At 35.0% G+C, this 20138-nt stretch overlaps 1 protein-coding gene, 1 non-coding gene and 1 pseudogene across 4 annotated transcripts in view; 1 reads left to right on the top strand and 2 right to left on the bottom strand.

Annotated features, from left to right (window-relative positions):
- ATRNL1 (attractin like 1) overlaps nt 1-20138 on the bottom strand; it is a 631665-nt gene that overhangs the window by 471832 nt on the left and 139695 nt on the right. For all 3 annotated transcript variants that reach the window (XM_010987217.3, XM_064488470.1, XM_064488471.1), the window contains 2 exons: nt 14822-15035; nt 12927-13115 (listed from right to left, as the gene is read on the bottom strand). In XM_010987217.3, the coding sequence (XP_010985519.3) occupies nt 12927-13115; nt 14822-15035 (403 nt within the window). The remainder of the gene's footprint in view (nt 1-12926; nt 13116-14821; nt 15036-20138) is intronic.
- LOC105095109 (transcription factor BTF3-like) lies at nt 3935-5096 on the top strand (annotated as a pseudogene).
- On the bottom strand, nt 11571-11644 carry TRNAG-ACC (transfer RNA glycine (anticodon ACC)). Its single transcript has one exon. It is a non-coding gene; the product is annotated as a tRNA-Gly (tRNA).

Here is a 20138-nt window from a genome sequence, read left to right as displayed (position 1 = left end):
GAGTCACTGAACACAAGTGACTAATGTCAACTCTGGAGATAAATAATTCAATGATATGAACATACTTCCTTTTGGAAGTTTTTTTTCAGCAGTACAGAGTTAAATGACACTTCATTTAAAATATCTTTAGATAACTAAACATTTTATATATTACCATACCCCTCTTTAGACTTTTTGCTTTGAAATATTTCTATCTATGATTGTAGCTAGCCCACAGTATTGTTGACAAGGTTATTCTAATTATCTTTGAAACCATTTTGCATTGCTATGAAATCAGTAGGTAATAATGAAAAAGTCAAATTAAGTATGCTATCTTGACATTCCAGTTATTTATTATCATGTAATGAACTGAAGTAAATGTTTCCTAGGTCTCCCCCAGGATAAATCGAGGCTTTATATTTACAGTCTACAGATATCTTCTAGGAAAAGTAAGTTTTATTGTAGGACTATCTTTTTAAAGAAAGATAACCAATCAAATGTCCTGAGGAAGTATAATGCACAAATTAAACTTAAACTGTTCTCAAATACAACATGTCTATTGCTGCTTTTCAAACAGCTGGGTCAATCTTAACATGAAAAAATCCTGGGTTTCTTGCACTGACTGAATGACAAACTATTAATGTTCTGTGAATAATTTGAGGCTTTGATAATGAGTTTAAAATGTCACGTTCAGAGCAATATTCTTTTCTCTTAGATTTTATTTTAGATATGAAACTATTACAAAAGGTAATGCTGGTTTTGTTATTGCTCAAGAGTGGAGAACAACATTCACTGCTGAATGAGTAACAGAATATTCATTCTTTAGTATGCAATGGTGACTAAACACTGAAAGGTTCTAATGATTTTTCTTTTCTTACAAAAAACAATAATACAGGAAAGCTTTTGTAGGCTGTGCTATTTTTCTTATCTTATGGATAGTACAGAGATTACGTATAAGCTACAAGTAATTTGAGCAATCATTCTCATTTTATTTTAATTAGTTTATTTATTTTTGGCTTTTTGAAAGATCAACTTACAAAATATTCAATACGGTTTTTGAAATGTATCAGAATTTGAAAAATCAATCATTAAGAATTATATGACCAAATGATTACTAAAGACTTCTGGTATCCAGTCCACCATGGAGGCAGCTTAGAAGTCACCAGTCCAGCCTAACAAAAAGTAAAAAGCAGCACAAACTGAAAAATCAACAGCTTTTCCTAGATCCATCAGAGAAGTGAGGTCACAGAGCAAACCATAGCCCCAAAAATTGGAGAGACAGACAGCAGAATACAGACTCATGATTTACTGGCATAGAAACATCTGTAGGATCCAGTGCCAGGGGAAGAAAACCTGAGCTGTGACTGATACATTGTTGGAAGCACATTGCGGAAAACTCTGAGAGCTCCAATCTCCAGGGGGCCTCAGTTATAGGAGGACCCCACACACTTCTGTGAGTTTTACCTGCAGGAGCTCTAACAGGTCATCACAGAGGATATTCAGGAAAAACCCCTTTGTGCTTCCAGCATGGGGAGGGGAAAAGGAACCATTTTGAAATATGCCAGAGCATTGTTCTTCTTAACTAGGCCTGGAGAAACGATTTAACAGAGCTTAAGTGGTGGGGTTTTATCAGAGCCTAGCTGAGCTGGTTAAAGGGAAATACCCAACTCTAGCCTGCTCTTGCCCTCCACGTGGGGGAAGAAAAATCTACAGCTCCAGTACCCTCCAGCCATCCTGCACCACCTAAACAGGAAAAAAAAAAAAAAAAACCCTGAGAAGCACTAGTGAAGATCACAGCACAATATGGGGCGTAGGCTCACAAAAGACTGAGCTCTAAGCATAGGACAGTGGACTACTTCCCCTCTCGACAACCTACTACTACATCATTAAAGGCCTATTTACAGCAGTTTCTTATACTCATACATCCTATCTGGCTATCAAGGAAAAAAAAAATGTAAAGAATACCAAAAGGCAAAAAACACAATTTGAAGAGACAGAGCAAGCATCAGAACAGACGTGGCAAGGATGTTGGAATTAATCAGATTAGGAATTTAAAACAACTATGATTAATATGCTAAAGGTTCTAATGCATAAAGTGGACAGCATGCAAGAAGAGATGGGCAATGTAAGCACAACTATCTAACTCCCAAAATTAACATATAAGAAAATTAAGATGACCGTGGGTTTGGTGATGATGTTTCACTTTGACAACAAAAGCGTATTTATCAAAGAAGGAATTGACAAACTTGACTTTATAAAAATTTAAATTTAAATTTCTGCTCTGCCAAAGTTACTGTCAAAAGAATAAAAAGACAAGCCATAGACTGGAAGAAAATATGTGGGAAAAAAATACATCTGACAAAGTACTGTTTTTCAAAATATACAAAGTACTTTTAAAACAATAATAAGACAACAAACAACGCAATTTTTAAAAATGGGCAGAGAAGTAGGGAGGGATAAGATAGGAGTAAGGAATTAAAAGATACAAATTACTATGTATAAAATAGATAAGCAACAAAGATATATTGTATCACACAGGGAAATATAGCCATTATTTTGTAATAACTTTAAATGGAGTATAATCTATAAAAATACTGAATCACTATGCTATACATCTGGAACTAATATAAAACTATAAATCAAGTATACTTCAATAAAACATTTTGTCAAGTGGGTCAAAGACCCGAACAGACACCTCAACAAAGATACACAGATGGCAAATATGAAAAGATGCCCCACATCATTTATGATGAGAAAACCGCAACTGAAACAATAATGAGATACCATGATACACCTATTTGAATGGCCAAACTCCAGAACACTGACAGCACCAAATGCTGAAAAGTATCTGGAATTTGAAGCACCAGGAACTTCCATTCATTACTGGTAGAAACACAAAATACAGCCACTTTAAAAGACAGTTTGGCAGTTTCTTACAAAACTAAACATACTTTTACTACACAATCCAATAATCACACTCCTTGGTATTTACCCAAATGAACTGAAAACTCATGGCCAAGAAAAACCTGCACGTGCATGTTTAAAGCAGCTTTATTCATAACTGCCAAAACTTGAAAGCAACCAAAATGTCCTTTAGCAGTTGACTGGATAAACTGTGGTACATCCAGACAATAAAACATTATTCAGCTCTAACAATAAATAAGTGATCAAGCCATGGAAAGAGATGGAGGAAACTTAAGAGCATATTACTATGTGAAAGAAGCCAATATGAGAAGGTCACGTACTATACGATTCCAACTATATAATATTCTGGAGAAGGCAAAACTATCTATGGAAATAGTAAAAAGATTAGTGACTTCCAAGAGTTAGGAGGGAGGAAGGGATGAATGAGCAGAGTGCAGAGGATGTGTAGGAAACTGAAACTTCTATGAATAATACTACACTGATGGATACATGCCATTATACATTTGTCAAACCCCAAAGAATGTACCATACCTATAATGAACCCTAATTTAAACAATGGATTTTGAGCAATAATAATCTGCCACTGCAGGCTCAACACACTCTGGTGTGGGATGTAGACAGAGGAGGAAGTTGTGGATGTGTGGAAGCAGAATACGTGTGAGAAATCTCTGTACCTTCTCCTCAATATTCTTGTTAACCTAAAAGTGCTCTAAAAAATAAAGATAATTAATATAAAAAGATTACCATCCCTAGATGCCAAGAAAAAAAACAATGTTTAAACTGAACATACACATAAACCTGTAAAATATAGAAAGAAATATTGTGAAATGAGATGTATACTATATCCTCATGCTTCTTCTTACTCTGTTTTTACTGTATCAATTTAATTGTATTTTTAATTGAACTTTTATATATTAAGAACAAAATCTTCTACTGCTGCTTTAAATAATTCATTTGGAATTCATTTTCACATACAGCACATCCAAGTGACTTAAAATATATCCATTATTAATGTTAAGTTATTGCCCTCTAGCTGCCATCTTGCGTCCCCGCGTGTGTGCGCCTTATCTCAGCTGGTCTGCCCGAGACCCCCTGAGCACCAACCCCAGTCCCCCGCACGGCCCCATTTCCTCTCCAACAAGATGAAAGAAACTATCATGAACCAGGAGAAATTTGCCAAACTGCAGGCACAAGTGCGCATTGGTGGGAAAGGAACTGCTCACAGAAAGAAGGTGGTACATAGAACAGCCACAGCAGATGATAAAAGACTTCAGTTCTCTTTAAAGTTAGGGGTAAGCAATATCTCTGGTATTAAAGAGGTGAGTATGTTCACAAACTGAGGAACAGTGATCCACTTTAACAGCCCTGAAGTTCAGGCATCTCTGGCAGCAAACACTTTCACCATTCCAGGCCATGCTGAGACAAAGCAGCTGATTGAAATGCTACCCAGCATCTTAAACCAGCTTGGTGCAGACAGTTTGACCAGTGTAAGGAGACTGGCCAAAGCTCTTCCCAAACAATCTGTGGATAGAAAAGCACCACTTGCTGCTGGAGAGGATGATGATGACAAAGTTCCAGAGCTTGTGGAGAATTTTGATGAGGCTTCCAAGAATGAAGCCAACTGAATTGAGTCAATTTCTGAAGAAGATAAAACTTGAAGAAGGTTCTGGGAGCTGCTATTTTATATTGTGACTGCTTTTTAAAATTTTGTTTATGGATCTGATAAAATCTAGATCTCTAACATTTTTAAGCCTAAGCCCCTGGACACGGCAGCTCTTCTCAGTTTTTGCTTATATACAATTCATTCTTTGCAGCTAATTCAGCTGAAGAAGCCTGGGAATAAAGTCTGAAACAAAGGTTAATAAAGTTCTTTGCCTAGTATATGGTTTTATTTTTTATTTCATTAACACTGATTTGTACACAGAAAGCAAAATTGTTTATAGAATGCTAATCATGACATGTAATGAGGCTGATAATCTTGGATGGAATATGATAAAAGATTTAAAATGACAAAAAATGTTTAAGTTATTAACAATGCTTTCTCAGAAACCATTAGGAAAAATTTATCTTAAAATATATTTCTTGTCTTCAGTTTGTGAATTTTAAGCATTAATATCACAATGTTGTAACTGAAAAATATAGAAGAATATTTCAAAATCCTAATCTGTTTCTCATCTACAAAGTTTCTTTCAAGTTTTACTTATTAAAAAGCCTCAAATGATCATTGAAACAACTTTCCAAAAGCAACATAAAGTTTAGACCATTTCTAACAGTTTTATTTGTAACTATAAAAATGGCTTTAAAGACTTAATTACTGTCAATTGTTTAGTGAATAACTAGACACATGAAGTACAAAAAGATAATATAAATCTATTACATATAATTCATACTAAGATACAAAGTTAAAGACAAAAGCATGACAAAACCATGGCTCAGAAGTGGACATCTTTGAAACAGTAACACTCTGTTTTGTTTTTAGCACTTTGATTTTGAGCAAGGATGTCATCTTCATTCCTAGTCCTTATTTTATTTCCTCACACTTCCTCACTGCTCAATAAATGTTTGTCAGTTAAAAACATGGGGAAAAAATAAACGTAATAGAGAAGGAGTTTGTTTTTCACAAGGAGTGGGTCACTGCCAGGTAAGTACTACTTTCAGAAAACACAAGGGCTCCTTGAGGCAAAGTAAAATGAGTCTCTTCCCCATAAGGATACACAGGGTATGTAATTTTAAAAGCGATGGAGCAAAAACAACTGCTATTAGACATTATGAGCTTATATGAGCTATACATAGCCATCGGGAAGGAAAATGCGACAACAGACATAACGGTGAAAGGAAAGACCTATGGAAATGAAAAATCCAGCAGGCAAGACTAACTATTCAAGGAACAAGCTACCAAAGTAGAAAATAAGCCTCTACAACAATCAAGAAAACAAAGTAAGTGGAAGGTCAAAAACAAGAGAAGCCAAAGCTGGACTGAAGAACTGACTTGTGCATGCCTGGCTGACAACCCCATCGGCAGTAGTTACCATTATTTAGTTCATCAGTGGTAAAAATGCAATTCATACCTGTGTTAAAATAGTTAATCATGTTTTAATTACCTTTCAAAAAATACAGTTCCAATTTTTACACTGGAATTGCAAGGTTCTCAAAAAATCCACTTTAAATAGATAAAGAGCCCACAGTTTTTTAAAAACACAAAAAGGGAAAACGATCTGACTACTACATAGCAAACAAAAAGATGAAAAGTACAAGTGAATTTAAGAGATATTGAGCTTGGAGGTGGATCAAGATGGTGGAGTAGGTGGACATGGAGTTCACTTCCCCCACAAACACACGAAAACTACATGCAGAAGTGGAACAATTTTCACAAATAGAACTGGAAACTGGCAGAAGATCTTCTATATAACCAAAGCTGTAAGAAAGAGCCCAAGTAACTGAGTAAGACAGAAAAAAAAAAAAAGGGAATTGGCACCTCTGGAAGGAATCTGTGAAGGAGGGAGGGTATGCATGGGCTGGTCCTCACCCTGCAAAGCCCCCCTGCAGGTTTGGAGGAGCCTAGGCTCTGTTCACAAGGAGCATGCACCTGCTGGCTTCCTGGAAATCAGGGTGGAGAGAAACCAGAGATGACAGCTGCCACCTTGCCACACTTCCTAAAAGAGAAAAACCAGTAATCTAGGGTACTCTACCCAGTAAGATTATCATTTAGAATAAAAGGAGAGATAAATAATTTCTCAGACAAACAAAAACTAGAAGAATACAGCAATACTAAACCTGACCTAAAAGAAATATTGACAGGTCTTCTCTAAATAGAAAAGAAGCAAGAATCTATGGGAAAGGGGAAACCGCAATAGGAAAGGCAAAAATATTACAGGATTAACGATCACTTACATATAGATTAAAAAATAACCAAAAAACATTTTGTAAAAGTGATTATAACTACAATCAACAGCAAAAGGATAAACATAAAGATGTAAAATAAAATAACAAAATGTGGGAAAGAGAAGGAAAAAATGTAGATCTTTTAGAATGTGTTTGTGTCTAAAGCAAGTAGATACTGTTATGGGTTAACATACAGAAATCTGTTTCATTTGTTTACATTAGCAATGAAATATCATAAAGAGAAAGTGTTTAAAATCATGTCAAAAAAATAAAATAAAATACCTAAGAATAAACTTAACCAAGGAAGTGAAAGACCTAGATTTTGAAAACTATGAAGCATTGATAAAGGAAACTGAAGATGGTTCAAAGAAATGGAAGCATATCCCATGCTCTTGGACTGGAAGAATTAATATTTTTAAACATCCATACTATCCAAAGCAATCTATAGATTTGATGCAATGACACTTTTCAGAGAACTAGAACAAATAATCCTAAAATTTATATGGAATCACAGAAGACCCAGAATGGCCAAAAGCAATATTGTGGCCAAAGAACAAAGCTAAAAGCATAACCCTTCCGGACTTCAGACAATACAACAAAGCTACAATAATCAAAACAGCATACAGCACTGGCACCAAAACAGACATATAGATCACTGGAACAGAACAGAGAGCCCAGAAATAAACCCATACCCCTACAGTCAATTAACAAAGTCAATAAATAAGGCAAGAATATACAATGGAGAAAAGGTGGTCCCTTCAAAAGATGATATTGGGAAAGCTGGACAGCTTTATGTAATAAATCAATGAAATTAGAACACTTCCTTACACCATATATAAAAATAAACTCAAAATGGCTTAAAAACCTAAATATAGGACATGACACCATAAAACTCCTAGAAGAGAACATGAGCAAAACTTTCTGTGAGATAAATCATAGCAATATTTCCTAGTTCAGTGTCCCAAAGCAAAATAATTAAAAGCAAAAATAAACAAATGGAACTTAATCAAACTTAAAAGTTTTTGCACAGCAAAGGAAACAATCAAAAAAATGAGAAGACAATTTATGGAATGAAGCAAAATATTTGTGAACAGTGCCAATAAGAGGTTAGTATCCAAAATATACAAACAGCTCATACAACTCAATATCTAAAAAACAAACAAACCAATCAAAAAATGGGCAGAAGACCTAAATTAACATCTCTCCAAAGAAGACATACAGATGGCCAACAGGCACATGTAAAGATGCTCAACATTACTAATTAGTAGAGAAATGCAAATCAAAACTACAATGAGGTATCACCTCACACCAGTCAGAATCATCAAAAAGTCTACAAATAATAAATGCTGGAAAGAGTGTGGAGAAAAGGTTACACTCTTACACTGTTGATGGGAATGTAAATTGGTGCAGCCACTATGGAAAACAGTATGGACATTCCTCACAAAACTAAAGATAGAGCAACCATATGATCCAGCAATCCCACTCCTGGGGCATACATCCAGAAAAGACAGAAACACTAATCTGAAATGATACGTGCATTCCCATGTTCATATCAGCACTGTTTACAATAGCCAAGACACAGAAACAACCCAAATGCCTATTGACAGATGACTAGCTTAATAAGATATGGTATAAATATACAATGGAATATTATCCAGCCATAAAAAAGGAATGAAATATTTTCATTTACAGCAACATGGATGGCCTTAGAGATTATCATACTAAGTGAAGGATGTCAGACAGAAAAAGACAAATTTTATATGATATCACCTATATGTAGAATCTAAAAAATATTACAAATGAATCTATATACAAAACAGAAACAGAAATCACAGACATAGAAAACAAACTTATGGTTACCAATGAGGAAACCTGGACTGGGGTAGGGTGAGGGAGGGATAAATCAGGAGTATGGGATTAACAAATACAAACTACTATACATAAAATAGATAAACAACAAAGATTTACTATACAGCACAGGGACTTATATTCAATATCTTGTAATAACCTATCATGGAAAACACTCTGAAAAAAAATGTGTATATATATATATATATATATATATATATATATATATATATATCTGAATCACTTGGCTGTATACCTTAAACTAACACAATACTATAAATCAACTAAATTTCAATTTTTTAATTGAAGTACTGTTAGTTACAATGTGTCAATTTCTTGTGTACAGCACAATGTCCCAGTCATGCACATACATACATATATTCATTTTCATATTTTAATTTCAATTTTAAAAATGTAAAAATAAGAGAGAATGAGATATATCCAGAAATTCCAACAACTATTTTAAGATTTCCAACAAGAATAAATAGAAGAAAACAAATGATCTATAACATTTAAGGACAATTTTAGCAGATGAAGAAAGAAACTACTCTTCATATTAAAGGAGCCAATGAGAATCCATTTTTGAAATCTACATCAATTACTGGAAAACTGAATTGGAATAAATTGCAAAATTTTGAATGCCAAAAATAAAGAAAAAAATATTAAAAGTGCTGAAAGAAAAGATGTTCTACAAAGGAATGAAAATTAGATTGGCATGAAAATTTTCATCTAAATAGCAAATGCTAGATGTTCTAAGGAAGGATTATTTAGAACTCCACATCCAGCTATTTTATCATTGAAGTGAAATGCACTTGAAGGTGAAAAATGCACTTTAAGATATGCGAGGACTCAAAAAGTGTACCAGCCACAAATTTATTAAGAAAGAATTAGTGAAGACTATTTTCCAAAAAATGAACAAATGAGAGAGAAAGAATGGAATATAAGAAAGATTTGTGAGCAGAGAAGACAACTGAGACTTAACTCTAAATAATTTTTAGGAAGTTCTTAAGACTTTAAGAGCTTGAAAACTTTCCAAGTTACTTTTCCCCTACCTTCTGGGCTTTTTCATTGTGAAATATAACACACATACAGAGAAGTACGTAAAGAAAAATATGAGATTAATAAATTATCGTAAATGAATACTCTGTACCTGCATCCAGCCTAGAAACAGAACACAGCCTCCCTTGTACCCTTTTCCTAATCAGCACCACTAACCATTTCCAGCAGTAACCACAGTCTGACATTTACAATAACTTGTTGCCTTACTCTCCAGTCCTACCTAAAAATTCATTCCTAAACAGTATAGCATAGTTTTGCCTATTTTTGAACTTTATCTAAATGGGTCATACAGTATATCATCTTGTGTCTGGCTTCTTCCACTAAACGTTTGTGGAGAGACGAACACAACAACCGAGGCAGGAGAGGTTAAGCAAGGTCTCAACTCCCCACAAGTCTCCAGCACTGGCATTCAGCTCTCCCAGGCAGCTGCCTCCTGGTTATAAGGCATTTTCTGTGCTAGCAAGGCCATTTTATGCTTCCAACCACCCCACCGGCTCACACTTGATCATGTACATCCTCATTCCTTATCAAAGTTCCAAAAAAGGATATCAACAGGGAACTCAACCCATAACATACCCAGCCACACCCATCCCAGGGACACCTCTCCACTTGATGCCAAGAGCCTGGGAGAATAAATGTACACAGCCGCTGCAGCCTGCAAATTCTAGCCTGCATCCTGGCAATTACTGCTCTGTCTCAGCTCTTCAAATCATGGTGGTGCCCAATACGGAACAAATACGGATTTGGCTATGTCCCTAGAGGAAGGAGACATCCTTCCTGGAACTGGTCTGGAAAAGCCAGTGAGTCTCCACCGGGATTGTCTTAAGCGGCTAGCTACCTCTGAAAGAGAAGGTCACTCATCTGAGCAAGAAGGACTGATAACTAACTGGATGCCCATGTGGTCTGAGGGCCTCTGCATCCCAGGAGCAAGCCTCCAAACAGTAGATTCATCGCCAAAAGTGATCTCAGAATTATGAAGCTGCTTTTAGAGGAAGCAGCTCTTCCTTCTAGAGGACAAACAAGAGAGCTTAAAAGAAGGTTGGGAGGAAGAGTGCACAGGCAGACAGAGCATGTGGCTGCCAGGACAGTTTTCTGTACTTCATCACAGCTTTGTTGCCAATGGCTGCAACAATGGAAGGAGTACAAGAAGACAAGGAGAAGAGAGTCCAGAAGACACTTAAGAAAATTACAGGAACAAACTGTGGTATGTCTCATGCTCTTAGGAAACCTGCAAGGTGGCTGCTTCCAGGAGAGGAAAGAACAGAGGGAAGCCAGAGGACTGATGTAAAAAGTGAGAAGGAACCTACAATAGCTACAAAGATGGGGTGACAGAGAGGTAATCGTGTGTAACTCAGAGCCACAGTCGGGAGAAAAGAACCAGAACTAGGATGTCAAGATTCTCAAGGGAGGATTCCCTTACAAAGACTGAAACAGTTTCTCCTCAATCCCACTGAGTACCTTTCAGCCACAACGCATGGCCTGCGTTTTACCCACAATGGACTTCCAAGTGGCGGCTTCGTCTTCTTTGACTGCCCTGTGATGGCAGTCCTGGGGCCTGGCACGTGTTAATTGAATTCACTCATTGCAAACCGGCTTTTTGTAGGTAAGGGTATTAAGGGAAAAACAAAAAACAAAACAAAACAAAACAAAACAAAACAAAACAAAACAAAACAAAAAAACCTAAGAACTCTTGGACCTTCTGTCCTAGTGAGCATCCAAGAGGTCCAGGAGTTGGGAAGCAGGGAAGTGAAGAGAAACAAAATACTCCTCTTATTTGATCTGTGCATGTTTGAGTTTAGCAAATGAATGGATGTTTTTTGTTTTGGTTTTTGGGGGGTTTTTTTTTGGCAGAGGAAGGTAATTAGATTTATTTTTAATGGAGATACTGGGGATTGAACCCAGGACCTCACGCATGGTAAGCATGTGCTCTGCCACTTGAGCTATACCCTCCATCCCCCTGAATGGATGTTTTTTTCTTTGTTCAGATAAAGTATTTCTGGACAGACACAAACTGGGACTTCTTTTTTACTTAAGGTGATTCTGCAGCTAACTGTGGTTGTGGAATGGTGACTTCTGGGCCCTTGCAAAGCACCCTACTCCCAAAAAGAGGGACACAAGGTCTGGCTCAATCACAAGGACAGACCCCCAATTAGTGGGACAGATGTGAACGCATTCAGCATCAAGAAGTAGGTGGTGGGAGCAGTGGAAATAAACAATCCTTTGTACCCTCTCATTACAAATCCAAACTAAGTCAGATTTCTTAAATTAGTTAATTCATGTCCCTGTCGGAAAGGCATCTTTTTGATTAGCCTCAGCATCAAAGGACAGATTGTGGAAAGAGAAACAATATTTTTTGCTAGCAAGGAGCCAACTGAGACCATTAGTAAAAGTAGCTGCACATGGTCTCAGATTCCCACAAGGCTGCCAAGTGCTATTACACAATTCTTTTGGCAGTGGCATCTTGATGCAATTTGCATTTGCCAGAAAGGCCACTCTCCTAACCACACAGTACCTGGTAACACAGACTCAGGCAGGTACATCTGCATTCTACAGTCCTTATAAAACATGGGACCAGCAAGGGGTAGGATCTTCCCGTGAAGCGTAACCCACAGTAAGTTCAGTACTGCCCTGCTGATAGGACTCTTCACGTGATGCCAAGATTATGTATCCTGTATTTGCAGCAGATAGACAACCACTGATACGATAGTCTTGCCAAAAAAAAAAAAAAAAAAATGCTTAACTTGAATCTAATCATGAGGAAACAACTACACAAATCCAAATTGGGAAACCTGCAAAACAACTGGTATAGAGTCTTAAAAAATCATGGAAGAAAAAGACACAGGAACTATGCTAGAGTAAAAGACACTAAAGAAGTACACCAAAGCACACACACACAAAAACGTGACCTTTGAAGTGAGCACTTTCATGAAGCGTTATGCTGTTTTCAACACACACTCAAGAGTTTGGGGGAGCACAAATGTGGCAAAATGCTAACAGTATGTTCAGAAACTTAGTGGAATTCAAAATGATGGTGTAATATAAATCAGGGGCTTCTAACATTAAGAAGTTTTAAAATTAGTTTTTAATTATAACTAGAAAATTTTATTTGTAACTAGTGACAATATTTTTTCTCATTTTTTAAAAACTTCCTCAAACGTTCAGTTTCTCTGTCCATCACAGAAAAGTGATTTGTGTTGCCATTAAACCAAAAGTCACTCTAGACAAATACTTACGAGAGCAGGTGGCAGTTTGCCACTCCAGACACTGTCCGTATGGGAAAGAGATTATGTAAGCGTTAGAGTCGACACATCGCCTTGTGCTGCTGCACCACATGCACTCCATGCCGTTGCTGGTACAGTTGGAACACGATGTTCTTAAAGAGCATGGTTTTTTGCAAGGCCTTGCATTTTGATTTGGACTAACTGGAAAAAAAATAAATACAATTATTTTATTTGTTAACTGCATTTTGCACAAGTATATGAGTTTTATTTGTTTTGCTGTTTAAGAAATGTTTCAATTAAGCCAAGTGTGGGATAAAAATTAGAGTAAAAATTACATGATAAGGTAAATGAGAATGAAGATGACATGAAAATGCTTCTTAAATTTATTATCTGATTTGAAATTTATAATTCCTTGGAAATTTTTAATGCTTTACAACGTACATAAAATTGCATAATTTAAATTTTTTAAATAGAAATGTAATACACGACCCAATTTTTCTATCAATTGGCTAAACACTATGTACACTATTATTACTTTTCTAGCTAGACACAATTCTACAAACATTCTACACCTTATTAAAGCAAATGCTCTGTCAGTGAGCAAACAATAAAAATAAAACAATTTGCTATAAAATCTTAGCCTAAAATAGATTTATCACACACATTAGAATGACTTTTTTTTTTTTTAAGTTGGCAAGGATGAGGAAAAATTAGAACCCTGTACACTGCTTGTGGGAAATGTAAAAATGGTGATGCTTCCATAGCAAATAGTATGGCAGTTCCTCAAAAAAATAAACATAGAATTATCATATGATACAGCAATTTCACTTCTGGCTATATACCCAAAAGACATGTAAGCAGGAAGCGGAACAAATATTTGTACACCCACGTTTGTAGCATCATTATTCGCAATAGTCAATAGGTGGAAGCAACAAGTGTCCACCAATGTATGGATGGACAAACAAAATGTGGTACATCCATACAATGGATTATCAGTCCAGGGTAAAAGGAATGAAATTCTGCCATGTGCCACTGTACGGGTGAATTCTGGAGACATTATACTAAGGGAAATAAGCCGTCACAAAAGGACATATACTTTATGATTCCACTTATATGAGGTGCCTTGAATAGTCAAACCACTAGAAACAGAAAGTAGAAGGTGGTTGTCAGGCGCTGGGAGAGGGGTGAATGGGGAGTTACTGTGTAATGAATATGGAGTTTCAGTTTGGGAAAATGAAAAAGTTCTGGAGATGAATGCTGTTGACAAATTAACAACAATGTGGATATATTTAATGACACTGAACTCTTGAAAATGGTTTAAAAGTCAATTTTATCTCAAAAAAAACTGAAAGAAAAAATAGTTAAAATGGCATATTTTGTTATTTATATTTTATCACAATAAAAAATTAAAATATTTTAAGAGAAAAGAATTCAATACTCCTTCCTCACTTAACAAAATGCATTTCAAAAGATGTAACAGAAATGTTCCTTTCCACTTGCCAACCGAATTAATAGATCTGTAAGATTAAAATTAGTTGCTAACTAGTTGTTCATCTTAATGACAAATCTTTCTTACAAAGACAATTATTAGAAAACTAAAAGATATTAACAAATTAAGAATAGATTATTAGTATACTGTAACCACAACCATGTGTGTTCATAATCTCACTATTTTAACTAAGAAATAAAGATTGTATAAAACAATACAATTTTGTTATTTTCACAAGTTAATGCTGAGGTCCCTAATGGTAAGTGGAGAATGTGGATAAAGACAAAATTTACAAGGGAACCGGCATCATATAAAGATGGCGAAAGTTACTCCAGGCCTTCGTACGCTCACACCCTGGAAGAGGGTAGTGTGAAGAAGGCTTGGAAACTTGGAAATACTAGTTTACTGGACTACTTACCAACAGGTTTTTCACAGACAAGGCCGTCTGCCATAGACGTACAAGGGTTAGCTTTTAGGCCCGCCACGGCAGCCCTTTCGAGATAAGCACAGAACCCAGAATCATTTGGTTCACCGGGAAGCCACTGCAGCGTCGTGTTTGTAAATGGAGACATGTCTTCCCAGCCCCAGTAGGATATGTTGATCTTGCGTAAGCCTACCCAAGGTGATACTTTCTGTGAACAACAGCAGAAGGGGCATTTCAAAACAGTGAGAGGCAGAACTCCTGCATCATATTCCTTAGCAAATAATTATCATTAAAAATTACACTGGAAAATATATAGAACTGCCTTTCTAATGACTTCTAGTACCAAGGATAATTAACAATTTCCAGCACACCTTGGAGAATGATGTATAGTGGAACGCTATGTTTAAAACATATATTTTATGTTTAGTGACATGACTAGGGGTCATTTATTTAGCCCTCGTGAACCTCAGTTTCCTCTTCTATAAAATGGGGATGTCTGATATAAATACCTGTTACTGCTACTTCTGCTGCCGCCAGTATTACTGCCGCTACTACCGTCTGATCAGTCACAAAGTCAAGAATCTAAAGCTAAACTGCCACTGTATGCACCGGAGAAAATAGAAAATAAAATCAACAAACAGTATGTAAAGGCTGCGTGAAGACTTCATAACAGGTTCACAAAAGAACCAAAAAGAATAACTGTCTCTCTCCTGGTTCAGATCTCTACTAATACACTAGGAATTCTGTGCAGTTTTAGATAAATTAATGTCATTTACTTTCAATATTAAAGAGATCAATAAAACCAACAAAATCTTTGACTCTTTTGACTCTTATGCCTAAAATTTAATTAACAAAGGTTGACCAAGGCCACAAAACTAAACAGTCCTAGTGCTCTCAATGATACTTCAAAAGTAGCTTGAAAACAAAATACATTCTGTATTATATACCGTATTTTAATCATTACTCAATTTTTAAAATGTTATTCTAATGAGACTGAAAAAACAATAATATATTCTTGCTCCAGGCTACTCTCTTTATACATTTTTTTCAGATTATGAATACCTCTATCTTTTTCTTTCCTTATTTCTGCTTCAGAGTAATGCTTTTCTTTTTGAGATTTTGGGTTTTTTATTTTTCTCTAGCTTTCTTGAGGTATAATTGACAAATGAAAATTATATGTATTTAAGGTGCACAATGTGATGCTTTGGTATATGTATACATAGTGAAAAGATTACTACAATTAAGCTAATTAACATACTCTTTCAAAAAACCAGCTCTTGGTTGGACTGATTTTTTCCTATTGTTTTTTTAATCTCCCAGAGTCTCTTCTTATGGCTGTGTTCCTCTCATGTGCTATAATCTCTCACCTGCATTCCTTAGCTTTTATAAAGATATTTTTGTGTGTGTCTGAATGTTTGGTGAAATCAATGTTTCTGTGAGGGAATGAGTGTTGGAAACTCCCATTCTATCATCCTGCTGACATCATTCCTAAACATTTCTACCTTAAATACACATAATAACGTATTTTTGTTCTAAGTTACCAAGCCAATAACATTATAATGCGAAGTGGTTTCAAAAGTGCACATCCTTTTTTTTTTTACATTATTGACTATCAGGGTAGAGAAAAATATGTCCCTTCATCTAAGTCTTTAACAATATAGAAATAAAATGTATATCCAGTATGTATTCTAAATATGTTATACAAATGACCCTAGAGGGTTTATAAAGAAGCCGTAGACCTAGAAATTTATAGTGTATAAATGTAACAATTTTCACATAGAAAACACTCAACAAATATTTCTTAGATACAATTAAAGCAATATGAAACAAGGAGGGTACTACACACAAGCAAGGCCATTAGAACAGAGATGGTTATTTTCCAACATCCAATTCCTGAGACAGAGCTAGTACTTAATAAATATTATTTCTAATTATAAAAATACACATGCTGCTTTGCCTCATGATCATCATATATTTCACATATTATGCTCAAAGATATTTTGATGACAAAAAAAACTATAAAATTTTTACAGTTCTTGATAATAACAGCAAGAATCAATACAACGTAGATATTTAAGATTAATGACTCTGCTTTACATTACAGCAACTCTGCCTGTATTTCCAAACTATCTATAGTAAAGACAAGTCATTTAAAATGAAATATTCTCTAAATCATCATGATAAGAATCTGCAAGGAAGAGGAGAGGAAGAGAAAAATAAACAGTTGATAAAACATTTAAAGTAACTATTACTCAGTAAACAAACTGGACAGTTTAAAAAATGAGAGATAAATTACTATATTATGAAAATTTACTGCAGCAAAGCATAAATCATTGCAACATTTCATTAGCCATTTCCGGTAAGTAAATGATCATTTGACCCAGGATACCTCTTTAAAGTGCATGAATTTGTTGACCTTTATTTCCCAAGGAAGGGTTATCTTAAGTTTATACAACTGCAATGACTCAGGGTATAATTCATTTTACATAAAGATATGCTTAATGGAATGCCACCTTGCAGAAGTTTTCACCTTTGAAATTTTGCTAAAGCTCAGCTTTCTAAGGAAACAAAACATTCTTCATTTACAGGGCAAGTTAGTCCACAAACTATTGAATCTAAGTTCATCATACATCCAAATATTTATTAGTCCAATATTTATGATTTATAATCATAAGCAAGAAAAAAATGAGCAACTTACACAAGAAATCTTGAAATATGCAACTTCTAAAATAGTACATTTTAAGGTTATAATAAGAAAACTAAAAATAATATATTTTAAACAAGGGAAGAAAGCAATAGAACTCTAATGCCAAATACTAGTACTTTCCAAAATTCAAAGAATGTTGATCTACCAATAATAAGCTGTTTATAAGTGATACACATTCAGTGGAACTAATTTCCAGATGTTCACTGGTAACTGTCCCTCAATTTTGTAATTAAAGAAGAATTCTTATACTTTGTAGTATAAGAATATAAACAGATCTTAACTTATGTCGGATGCTCCAAAGACTAAAAATCAAACTTTACAAATATACCTTGTCACACTTTTCTAAAATATTTTTAAAAATCAATAGATCTCTCCTACATGACACCACTTACATATTATCTTCCACCATAAGGCTGGTAGCTCTCAAACAAGGCAAATTAAAGAGAAAAAAATAAAGGCATTTCCCTGGCCTCCTTACAAATATCTTCATGTGCTGGCCAATTCAATGTCCTGCAAGAGTTAACCAGGGCATTACTCTAGGAAACTCTTTAAATCCACATTACTGGTGAGAGATCCATCCTCTGCCTTCATACATCACCCTGAGTGTGTCTACCACTGCAATTGTCACCCTTCGCTGTAACTGTTTGTGTTTCTCCCCTGTAAGCTCTTTAACAACAGTGATTGTTTTTGATCTCTATATTCTCAGCAGGCAGTACACTGAAGGTGCTCATTAAATGTGCACTAAATTAACAATTAGCCTATTCTTCCCAGAAAAGTAGCTGCAGTTCACACAAAAAAATGGTTTTAAAGATCAATTTTTCATAAAAATTAGTTATTATAGCTTTTTCTCTACCCTGTCTATTAATATCAAGCATATAAGAAATCTTTTTGACAGTCAACAAGCATCACATTGTGATATCCATGTGAAAAATTTGAGTATCTTTAAAAACTGAGGATATAATTATCAATTTTATTAATGATAGAGAAGGGCTTTGACTCTACAGATATAAAATGGCATTAGAAATTAAATTATCTGCTATTGATATTCATGAGAAATATACACACTAATATCACCACAAAAATTATGATAGGCAGTAACAGTGAACTGAATGTTCATGCAAAAATTTCAAAAGGGTATGTGTTTAATTCCCTCTAATTTTTTTAACATTTACACAAAACTGATCTTAGATCACTGTTAAAAAACGAAATGCTGGGGGTAGTGTATAGCTCAAATGGTAGAGCACACGGTTAGCATGCACGAGGTCCTGGGTTCAATCCTCAGTACTCCCACTGGAAAAGTTAGTAAATAAATAAACCTAATTACCTCCCTCCTCCAAAAAAAAAAAAAATCAAATGCTTATTCCTCTGTTATTAGCAAAAGGAAAATCAGTAATAAAAATTCTTATTCTTTACCATAAATCAGAAATGATATTAAGAGGAAAAAGGGCCTAGTACAATTAGTGAGGGGGGTGTGGGGAAGAAGGGAAAGAAAGGCTTTGCAAAATGGAAAAATTAAAATACTAGTCTTTGGTAAATTTTTTTCTACAATCAATATCAATATTAACTACACATCTAATAAATTCTTTTAGTTACCTAAGAATTCTTTAAGTAATGATTCCTGGAAATAGTAGTAATAGCAGTAGTGGAAACAGACATACAAAAATAACAATCTTTAAAATGCAAACAATGATAATAATAACTTCAGTAAACATTCAGAACTAAAATTTATCTGTGTTCTTTACATGCAATTATCTCCTTCATTTCTCACAATAAACATACAAGGTAGCTATTATTATTATCCCAGTTTAGAGATGAGGAAACCAGGGCTGGGGAGGTTAACTAGCTACTAAGTTGTAGAGATAAGCGTGTCCAAATCACATGCTTTCCACCATTGTGATACCCTGGCCTCAGTGCTGCTTAAAAAATCAGTTATACCCAGAAGGTGTTACTTAACCATTTCAATAGCAAACAATTGGTAATATTTGCTCTTGAAACGTCTTCAAGGCAAAATCATCTCCACTGCCCTGTACAGAGTGGAGTTCTGTAGTAGAAACAGACCATTTGTCCAGATAAAAGCCATAACCTAAAGTCAAAATAAAGTCATCGAGATCTGATCTAATACAGCTTTCAAAGCAACAGTTAAATTATAGGCACATCTCCATTATTTGTATAGAAATCATGCCACTTTGTGCATTATTTACCACAGAGTGTCTGTGTGTGTGTATATACCTTCAACATTGACCGAACTCGTACACACCCCAGATTTGAGGTATTTATTATTGTTTAGCTTTATCATGTATCTATATTGAGTTCTAATTTTGTTCTTGAAACAAAATACAAAAATCTGCAATGATGCTATGACAGTTTACATTATATCAGTATATTTCAAGTACATACATGAACCAAATAAGATTTCAAAACTAGATTTGGTAAACTATATCCAAATCTCCTACTTATCTATTCTTAAGAGTTGACTGTATTTTTTCCTTTTTTTTAATTGACATATAATTGACATATAACATTACATTAGTTTCAGGTGTACAAAGTAATGATTTGATATTTATATACATTGTAGAATGATCACCACAGTAAGTCTACTTAACA

This window comes from Camelus dromedarius, chromosome 8 (assembly GCF_036321535.1).
Source record: "Camelus dromedarius isolate mCamDro1 chromosome 8, mCamDro1.pat, whole genome shotgun sequence".
Classification (NCBI taxonomy): Eukaryota; Metazoa; Chordata; class Mammalia; order Artiodactyla; family Camelidae; genus Camelus; species Camelus dromedarius.
The sequence above is the reverse complement of the archived record's forward strand: the minus strand, read 5'-3'. Positions and strand labels throughout refer to the sequence as shown.